At 41.0% G+C, this 10,940-nt stretch overlaps 1 protein-coding gene across 1 annotated transcript; it reads left to right on the top strand.

Moving 5' to 3' along the window:
• The first annotated feature begins 6,868 nt into the window (after positions 1 to 6,868).
• prmt6 (protein arginine methyltransferase 6) lies at positions 6,869 to 8,600 on the top strand. Its single transcript, XM_061805862.1, has one exon. The coding sequence runs from the start codon at positions 7,143 to 7,145 to the stop codon at positions 8,199 to 8,201; it is 1,059 nt and encodes a 352-aa protein (XP_061661846.1). The 5' UTR covers positions 6,869 to 7,142; the 3' UTR covers positions 8,202 to 8,600.
• The last annotated feature ends 2,340 nt before the right edge of the window (positions 8,601 to 10,940 follow it).

The following is a 10,940-nucleotide window of genomic DNA, read 5'->3' as shown; positions in this document are numbered from 1 at the left end:
AAATGCAAGGCCTGTATATCGGTCTATTTGTTAAGAGCAAAATTAAATTCAAATGAAGATACATTCGTTGACTTATCGTGTCCTTGTAATTATAACAAAAGACCCACAACTGTTCAAACTAACTTAAAACTTCCATTTAAAGAATCTGTTATGATGTTACATTACTGCCTCCTTTTTCAGGGCTTCTGCAGCCCACAAATGTCAGCGCTTTAAATTGCTTATTATCTACTTTCAGTGTTGAAATGTGCCTCTTAACCTCTGGCATAACACTCCCTTGGCTGTTTGCAAAATCCTACTTTTTACTGTGAAATGTCCTGTGAAAAGTCGACACGCTCGGTACCTGCGAGACAAGAACAAGTAATTGGCCTGATCACAGCATGTGACAGTGCCTCTCTAATTAATTCTTTCACAATAAATGACTTAAAAATCCCTCCGTGTACATGATTATTACCTACAACTAGAATGAAAATGAAAAAAAAAATATTGCAACAAAGAAGTCAACATATTGCAAATGTTACTCAACTTTGTGTCCGGTGAAATTTAAACCATGCTTAAGAAGATTATTCTAAAAATTCAAATCAATTCCATCTCCCTTCCAATCCTAAAATGCTACATGCAATTCACAGTCAGAATTCATTCATGTAAGCCAAAAATAACCGCTCTTGTTGACATACCAAAATGCAAGTCAGCGGGTTGAAGTTGGGTGCAATCGTTTATAGATGGTGATCTAAAGCAAACTTCAGTGTCTTATTATGTTCCTGGCACCAGGCTGGGGGAAGGTCATCTTGGTATTGATGATTATTATCTTTATTATTCTTCTTACTAATTAATCATCTTATTCAGGCCTTCAAAGCGCCCATAAAGCTCCATGCTCCAAGTGGAGGAGTTCCAGTATCTTGGGGTCTTGTTCACGAGTGAGGGAAGAATGGAGCGGGAGATCGGCAGTCGGATCAGTGCAGCATCTGGAGTGATGCGGACTTTGTATCGGTCCGTTGTGGTAAAGAGGGACCTCAGTTGAAAGGCCAAGCTCTCAATTTACCAGTTGATCTATGTTCCTACCCTCACCTATGGGCACGAGCTGTGGGTCGTGACCGAAAGAACAAGATTCCGGATACAAGCGGCCGAAACGAGTTTCCTCCGCAGTGTCGAGCCACTACTCCTCCGCATTGAGAGGAGCCAGATGAGGTGGCTGGGGCATCTGATCCGGATGCCTCCCGGACGCCTCCCTGGTGAGGTGTTTCCGGGCATGAAACAGACACCGAGGACGACCCAGGATACGATGGAGAAACTTATGTCTCTCGGCCGGAAGAGCTGGGGAAAGGGAAGTTTGGGTATCCCTGCTGAAGCTACTTCCCCCATGTCCCGACCCGGAAAAGCAGTAGATAATGGATGGATGGATGGATGGATGGATGTATCTTGGTGTAAATGCACATATTTTAGAATCTCAGTAACCTGTCTCTCACATTGTAAAGGAAGTATGATTTTTTGGTTTGATGTAATTTTGGACAAATTCCAGGGCTACCCATGTATTGAACTACTGTACTATTGAATTATCCAGTGTCCTGTCGAATTATTTTTCTTTTAATCTAATTTTTTTGAAGTGCTTGCAGTAATATATAACCTTTCAGTATACATTGCTTTTATTCTAGATTTATGCACCCGATTTATGCATTATCAGAAATGAATATTGCCATTTTGGAGATGGTGACTCAGAAATAATTTTCCACCAACCATGCAATATTTCAAATTGTTTAAATTGTGGGTCTTGCATCTATAATCTATGCAAGTTTAACTTTTTGAATTGAATCATGGAAATAATAATAATTATTAATAATAATAATAATACTTTTCCATGATATTCACAATCTTGGAAAAAGGATCTGTAGGACTCTTGCGGATCGGAAGAATTACTCTTATCCCCGTTTGATTCCCAGTTAAAATATAATGTTGATAGATTAATATGGGGTAGTAATAATAATGACAAATTTATTTATTTTTTTTTTAAAGTACACTCACACGGGGCCATGCCTTTGCACTCCAAAATATTTGGAATAATTAACATTTAACTTCCTTTCATTCATAGAAACCACAATCTCTCTTTTGCTCAACATTTTTGATGCTCAAAAGTACTCGCTGAAAGTATTTTATTGCACCTTTGGTGTTTAACTTCTTTGTGGCGACTGTCTTGTTGAAATAGATGCAAGTACGATTTTAAACTCATTTGGTTCAAAAGGACAGGTGGGGAATGAGGCCCATTGTTCTCCCTATAAACATTTGTGTATGAGGACTGTTTATGTTCCATTTCGATAGAATTAAGTGAACTCAACTGATTCAAACATTTGCTCTTAAAAGGCATTTTACATTTTATGATGACAATAACTGACCGGTTAACACATCAGCATCGCCTCAGAGGTCATCCAGTTTGTATTAACACCTTCCTGTGTGAATGGATGTTTATCTAAATGCACCCTATGGCTGGCTGGCGACCAATCCAGGGTGTACCATACCCATTGTCAGCTGAGGTAGGGACCTGCAACTCTAATGAGGATAAGTGGTATCGAAAATAGATGCATCATTATGTGACAGCAAAGGGTCTTTTGGAGATTTGTGGAATTCTATTAGGATGCATCCAATTTGCTCTAATGTACGGACGTACTCATCAAAGAGAGACCGTTAACACACGGGCAGTATTTAATTTTTCTAAATTGAGCAGTTATTCTGTCATAACTAGCTCAGGCCTCCTACACAATACCAAATGGGGCTTGTGCTTGGTTGTTTGATATAATTGCGCTGTAATGTCAATGATATTTGGATGCATGAGGGAAGTGAGTCTACAGGGAAGTGGATGTGATTAATGAATTGATGTTCAGGGATATGGATTGTCGGGCCAAGGTCTTGCAGGGATTGTCTAGTGCGACAGTGTGTGTGTGTGCTTGTGCCTGTGTGTGTGTTTTCATGGTGGGCTGGTGACTGGACAAATAAACGCGAATGAAAATCCCCGGAGCAAGAAATTTTGCTTTGCCCATTGTTATAAGTTTTTCGCTGATAAGGACTGGCACACATTCTTGACTCTGTGCAGTGAGATACCAAAGAGAGAAATAAAATAAGACACATTTGGGAAAGAAATCTAGATCATGCAAGTTGTAAAATACTGTAGTCAGTGGGTGTTTACTTGTAGATGAAGTAGAGGAGCTTCGCAAACTTGTCTTTTCTTTGTAAGACACATAAGAACATTGATCACCAGGAGTAATTAATAGGAAGTTACTGCACTTTAGTATTGTTGAGTAGTGTACATTTCTGTAAAAAGATGAGAATTGTGTGTGTGTGTACATGTTCTACAGTACATACTGTACATTATGCACCTTGGACATTTGCATACATTTCATGTCATTGTGTGGATTCTGTGCGTGCAATATGTGCATGCTCGTGTGCACTTCAAGGAGAACGTCGCGATCGTGTTTGCAAGTCGGTTCCAGCAGCTGACGTGTCCGGTATTACTAACAGTGCGCAGGCAAACTCCCATGAGGCCGCTGCAAGCGGACCGAGAGGAACAACAGCTGCTGGTGGCCTTCGTGCAAAGCCAACCTGTGCGTTTTCTTTAACTGTACTTGCAGCACTACTCACGCATACAGTTATACAACACTTAGCATTTTGCTTTTCAGTTTGTCTTTCTCTAAAACATTTTTTTCATTTATTTAACCTCTATTGTCACATCTTGGTTTGTATTCGTTTGGATTTAGTCACATTTTGGACAAGATTTAACAGAACCTTTATAGCTTTACCAGTATATGGTATTTTTTGGGTGGGGCGGTGAGGGGGGTTCTTAGTAAAACCTGAAAATGGAAAATTTTGTTAAATATTTTATCTCATTAATTAGTATTTCTCTCTGTTGTTGTGATGGTATTGTAAATTGTCCCATCTGGAATTAAACCGTAACTGTGTAATGGCTGCATTCTTGACTTCCAAAGTAAAATACTCTAAGTTGTTTTGACAATATGTCAGAAGGAGATGAAAGTAACCAATAGGGACACAATAATAAAAAGAAGGTGATGAGATTGGTCAAGAATAGCAGTTCATTGGTCTACACAGTTTTCATAAGGTGTATTTTTTTTGCCTTGTAAAATGAAACCTTAACCTTTTTTTTTTTTTGTTTCATAGAGTATAGTGAGTCAAATCCTTCCCACTTGAAATTCAATGTTTTTCTATCATATGCACAGCAGAAACAGAGTGTTTAGTAAAAAGCTTTTACCCTCCGAGTTCCCTTCACTTGACTTTAAAAATGAATCTGCGATTTCAGGTCAGCTGCAGCCATAGCAGCTGACCTTAGGCTAGAGGCTTGGTACACCCAGGACTGGTTGCCAGGTGCAGTATATGCCGAGCCCATACAGACAAACAACAGGCATTTAAACCTGCAAGCAATCTTCAAAGAACCTAATGTAAGAAACATGATTTTAGAATGTGGTTGGAGGCTGGAATACCAGAGAAAAACCATACAAACAAGAGATAACATGCAGACTCCAAACAGCGTGCCAGAAGCCTGGATTTGAACCCTCAACCTCAGAACTGTAAGACAGATGTGTGAACCACTCATTCACCATGCACCTTTATACAAATACATTATTTAAATATACTGCATGCAGTCACTATGATTTGTCGGGCACGTATGCACCCGCGTGCCATTGCACTCGAAAATCTGCACAGTCGAGCACGAAAAATCACGCACGTAAAATTTGTTACGACTGGATATACGTAGATATCGAAAGACGTCGCTTATTTTGTGTAGTCTTGACCAATGTTCCCTCGAAGCTGTGCCACTGCGCAATTGCGCACATTCTCAGTGCACATGAAAACCAATCCAGCGCAGTGAACCACAGCCTGACGTCTTTTTTGCACCGGTCTCTTGCTGCTCAGCCTACTTATACTTCCTAGTTTACCTGACACTGCCCCCCTCCGCTCTTAAGGGGTAAACCCATAATTACAAACAAAACACACACCCGCAACTTTATATATGCGGGCATGACTGACCACACCTGTACATTTTTTGAATGTGAGTGACTGCTGTATGTGCAGGCGGTGGAGCAACTGATTAGAGTGTTGGCCACACAGTTCTGAGGACCGGGGGTTTAACTCCCGGCCCCACCTGTGTAGAGTTTGGATATTCTCTCCTTCCCTGCGTGTGTTTTCGCCAGGCACTCCGGTCTTCTCCCACATCCCAAAAATATGCATTAATTGGAGACTCTAAATTGCCCCTCGGTGTGATTGTGAGTACGACTGTTGTCTGTCTCTATGTGGCTTCCAATCATTTGGCATCCAGTTCAGGGTGTAACACATTTCCTGCCCGATGATAGATGATAGCTTGTGAGGATAAGCAGCTCAGAAAATGGATGGATGTATGTGCATGTAAATATGCTCAAAAAGTAGCAAAACAAGGCAGTGAGATACTGTTTTTGTAATGTGCACATTTACAAATGTGCAGGTGTGTTGAAGGGACAATCAGTTCGGGGATGTGTTGTCAATGATTCAATATCCTCATGGCTGTTTTTTGTTTTTTTTTTTTTTTGGCTTGGCATCTCCATTTCTGTAGTATCTTAGATGGCAGGAGTGTGAACTGTGTGTGCCCTCCTCGCGACTTGTGTTTGATGAATCCCCGTAGTGGTGAGACGGCTGCTCCACAGATGTATTGTGGCATTTTAATGACATGTTGAAGCACTTTCCTGCCCTCAATGGTTCAGTCCCTGTATCAGCTCATGATATTGTTTCTCACGTTTCTTTTAAAAGGCTGGTTTTAAATGCAGATTTCGTCTGTGTGTGAATACAGATGAGTTGTAAGTCACAGTGTAAAGAAGAAAGTAAATAGGGCCAGCTGACACAGTGGGAGCTAGGCCCTGGCTGTTTGGGTTTGGCAGCAGTTCTACATGAAGGTTCAGAGGAGAAGGGGAAAACATGGCCGAGTGCTTCTTGTCTGGATGTCGCGTCCAGCACTTACGCTTCAAAACCTCCTGCCAAGTTCATAGCATCACAATCTGTCTGGTTATCACGACGCAGTCATGTATCCCACCATAAATGTCCACCCTTACTTTGCACTTCATCCAATTTTGCTTTTGGCGATTTATCAAATACGGATTCAGCTCCTTCGGTGTTTTGATCATGTGTGGATGTCTAATGTTTCTGATGCAACATGCAAAGCTGTAATACTCATTATCTGCAACAGCTGCTGTTGAAGCTGAAATCTTGATTTTAATATGAAACATTTTTCCTGGTTTGATATTTAATAATAATGCTTCTAGTTATAGTTGCAACAGTATGGTCTTAAAAAAAAAAAAAAGCCCCTTCAGGCCACTCAGCTCCTACATTGCACTTTGCCGTCCTCTTGCTTCAAATGGTAAAACGTGAAGACTCTCACATTTTTTGCTTCATTTTGTTCCTCAGACTACTGCTTTTCCCTTCATGTCTCCATCATTATAACACGGGATACAGTGGTTGCTCGTTTGTACAGTATCGTTTGGCGAAATCTCTGAAAGTCCCATAGGACCAACAGGAGGAGAGTTCTGCCTGCCACAACTTTGGAAACATCTCAGAAGTCTTGTTTGTGTGTAGCTTGTTAAAAAGTAGACGCCGTAGATGTCTAGCACATGAACCCGGGCATAGATGTCACAGTGTTATCCAAAAAATAGACCCGTTTTCTGTAAATAGACCTGTTTCCTGCAACTCGTGACGTTTATATCATGGAATGTTACCACTGATCACGCTTCAAATAAATTACAATGCCTCATCATCTCTGACTGTCTAATTATTTGACAATTGTCCAAATTCAAGAGCCATTTTTTAGACAAAATATAAATTCAAAATATAACGTTAGAAAAATCTGCCTTCGGTGATGTTATCTTTTTAATGACTGAATATTGTAAATAGTCCACCCTTTGAATTTCTGTTGATGTTTAAAAAAAATTGTTTAATTTTACCACGTCTTCATTGTCTGTGAACGCACCAACGGGCTCTTGCGTCATTTTTGGGTATTTATGGGAAATGTAGTCTAATTAAGCTTCACGTATTTGTATCACGACCTATTTAAAACTACAAATCCCATTTTCGACAAGGCGGAAGTGTCTCAAAGAGAAGCCTCCGTATCATTAGCGGTAAAGATGTCGCGTGCGGCGAAGAAACGAAAATGCGATAAAACCCGTCAGGACGGCCTGTACTTTGATAGCTATTCTGATGTGACAATACACGAAGAAATGCTAGCGGACCATGTGCGAACCAACACGTACAGGCTGGCCATTCTGAAGAATAGCGAATCGATTCGAGGGAAGGTCGTGCTGGACGTCGGGGCAGGGACCGGCGTTTTGAGCATGTTCTGCGTCCAGGCCGGTGCAAAGAAAGTGTACGCCGTTGAAGCGAGTTCCATTGCTGAGCAAGCTGTGAAAATAGTCAAACAGAACCACATGGAAGACAAAATCGAAGTCATACACGGGACTGTTGAGACTGTGGAGCTACCGGAGATGGTGGACGTGATAGTGAGCGAGTGGATGGGTTATGCCCTCCTGCATGAGTCCATGCTTAACTCGGTCCTGTACGCCCGCGACAAGTGGTTGCTAAAACCAGCTGGGATTATGCTGCCCAACAAAGGCGAGCTCTTCATCACACCCATCTGCGAGCCGGTGGTGGAGGACCGCCTGCACTTCTGGTACACGCTCAAAGACCTGTACGGCGTCGACATGTCCTGCATGAGGGATTTTGCCAGGAAATGCATCAAGAATTCTGACATATCTGTCAGCCCCGTGACGGCCGAGGACGTGCTGTCTCACCCGGCCCGCTTCGCCGAGCTGGACCTGCACACGACCACAGTGGAGCAGCTACGCTCGGTCAAAGGCCGCTTCAGGTGCGAGTCTTTCGGCTCGGCTGCGGTCAACGCATTTTGTGTGTACTTCACGGTCTCGTTCCCTTGTCCGGACAAGCCCCAAGCCCTTGTCCTCTCCACCTCCCCATTCCAACCCGAGACCCACTGGAAACAGGCGGTTTTGTACTTGGATGAGCCCGTGGAAGTGGTGCAAGACACACTGGTGACTGGAGAGCTCAACATGTACCCCTCAGAGGAAAGTGACAGACATGTATGCATTCACCTGGAGTACACGATTGGAAAACAAAAAACACAGTCCAAGACTTTTTCCATTCCTGACTGGACCTCCGAAACGTTATCCTAGATTGCGCACCATCTTCAATTCAATCCAACCACCAAGGATGGTCTACTTAATTCAAGATGTTTGAGCATTTGTTTGATATCCTTGATGTCCACACACTAGTATGCACCGTGTCCTCATTAGTAGGATGACTGCATGTTACTAGTTTGTGTAGTACGAGAATGTTACTGGAAGAGCTTTATGGAAAGTTGAGTATTTACTCAATTTGATGTTTAAGATCCATTTACTAGTAAGTTTCTTGTCATGAGTAGTAAAGCGACATTGATGTACTTTGAGAACACCTACATGTTATTACCAAGGCAAATGGCATGAGAACTCATTTCTGCTAGCACAACTGAGATAAAAATCTTAAATCATGTGAGTTGTTGACATTGGTTGTTAAATTGAAAGTTTTCAAATCCACTCCCATCTATTGACTCTTTGTGTCATGATTCTTATTTTTGGATTTAAGTGCTATTTACTAGAAAAACCTCCACTTTAGGGGACACTTTGTTTGTAGTCTAAATATTTTAGGAGTGCCTTGCAATACTCACACGCGTCAAACACTTTTTGCCATGTTTTTGTTACACTACAGTTTTGGTTTGCGACATTTCAGTGGATCACAAATGGTACAATTTTGAGAAACTAATGAATGAGTACAAATTGAATGATTTGACTGCGTCAGATTTTGTTGTTTCAATATGCTAAGTACAAAATATTTCACAGCCAGTGTCTCGCTGACTAGTTTTATTTAACCTGATTATGTTCCTTAATGCCAGTTCAAAGTTAGTGCAGTGTTTCATTTATGTGGACTGTAAATTCAAACCAGCAGGAGAGCAGACCTTGCCGTGGTCTTGAAAACAAGAACCTATGTAATACTAAAGTCAACAATAATACATCTTGAGTCACTGATCGTGCAGTTCTACATGTGGCTGATTGGAGGCCGTCTGGGTTCAGTTCCCACTCAGTGACTGTGTGTGCCCCGGGACTGGCTGGCAACCAGTTCAGGGTGTAAATCTACCTTTCGCCTGAAGTCAGTTGGGATAGGCTCCACCACTTTCGCGACCCATGTGAGGATAAGCAGCTTGGAAAATGGATGGATGCAATTATTTCACATTTACATTTTGTCACAGAGAAGCATAATCCAACTAAGGGCTGTAATTGTATTTCTGTGAAATATTTTTACACCACACATACTGAAATAGGAACTCCTCCTATTGACAGATAACTAAAATACACATTTTACAATAGATGGGATTCCAATAATACCTAATCCATACATACCTTGATAATATTTAAATAGTCTTATTTGGATAATACACAGTGGAGCAAAATGTGCAGTCTACATATAATCACGAAGAATGTTTTCTTCTCAAATTTATGTTCTGGGTAGTTCATCAATAGAGAAGCTCTTTAACCAAACTATTATAATTGCTAGGATTATTATTATCCATCATTCCATGAACCACTGGAGAAATAGTATAGAAATGGACATTCAAGTTAAAGGCCACACTTCAAAACTTTCATCCAGTATTCTCAAAATTCTACTTTTTTGTTGGACATAAAATACAAGTACAGGATACAAAATGGTACTGTACTTTTCTTGTTACATATGTAATGGTAGATGCTCCATTTTTTTGTGCTTGCCCTTGGTCAAACAACAGTCAAACAAACCAGTTTATCAGACAGATTTTGGTCTGCCATGAATGTGAACGGAAATGTCAAATGCGGGCAGTCCCGAAATCACGTTAATGGATGCGTGGCCACACTTGGCTGCTTACTGCTAAACTAATTAGGCTCCATCCCTGCCTGAAATGATTGGGAAAGCATTAGAACCAAGTGCTGAATATTGACATTTGATTATTGGTGTTGCCAGGCTCTGCACTTGAGGAGCCGATCAATAAACAGTATGCTGAATTCTAATTATTTGAAGTGTCATTTAGCGACGTCTATTCTAAAAGTGGGATGGGCACATCACAGGTGTACTGGAGTCACGTGATGCTGATTGCTTTGTTTACAATTCCTTATGCTTTTGATAAATGTGTATGCACCATGAATGATGTGTAAACGGTGTTCAGCCAATTGTGCCATTTAAATAATTGAAGTGTTGAATTCACTCACTGAAAAGGTGTGACTGGCAACCACGTCCTGGCTTTAACCCAGTAATATCTGAAAGAATGAGCTGTAGGCACTGTACAAAATGAATATTTCTTATCTCGCTGCCAATTTCCCTCAGCCGTATAAAGGCTCCAAACGGACGGACTCCCACATGGTGTGTCTCTCAGGGTATTTACATTTTTATTGGTCTTGGTTTGCTTTTAATAATCACAAGATGGAAAAGGAATAACACACTTGCACTTGAGGCCCCAAAACTATCTCACATAACCTATACTTTATTTTTTTTAACGGGAAGACACAGGATAAGGGTATATTTTTTACTGTGTGACAGCTATAGTGTGACACGGTTTTGACCTTGAGTTATCTGCAACTCGGAAGATGGGAAATGTCTGTAGCGCTTTTGTTTTTACAAGCAGATTTACATTTGAAAGACATCAAACTCAGAAAAATAGAATCTCGTGCAAAACAACACCTTATACCGATTTTGTTCTATAACGACTGCGTAGAAAGGTTGAAAAGGAACTGGAATAGCATGACTTTGACAATATACAACCGTATGCTTTTTGTTATACAAATCTGTGCACTCGCAACACTCAATACATGTTATATTTTTACATCAAAAGGGGTCTGTGCAATTGTATTTGA

This window comes from Syngnathoides biaculeatus, chromosome 19, assembly GCF_019802595.1.
Source record: "Syngnathoides biaculeatus isolate LvHL_M chromosome 19, ASM1980259v1, whole genome shotgun sequence".
NCBI lineage: Eukaryota > Metazoa > Chordata > Actinopteri > Syngnathiformes > Syngnathidae > Syngnathoides > Syngnathoides biaculeatus.
This window is presented reverse-complemented; position numbering and strand designations above follow the sequence as displayed.

Excerpts from the sequence above, each read along its gene's own strand:
- prmt6 (XM_061805862.1), top strand. The coding sequence starts at position 7,143 with ATGTCGCGTGCGGCGAAGAAACGAAAATGCGATAAAACCCGTCAGGAC.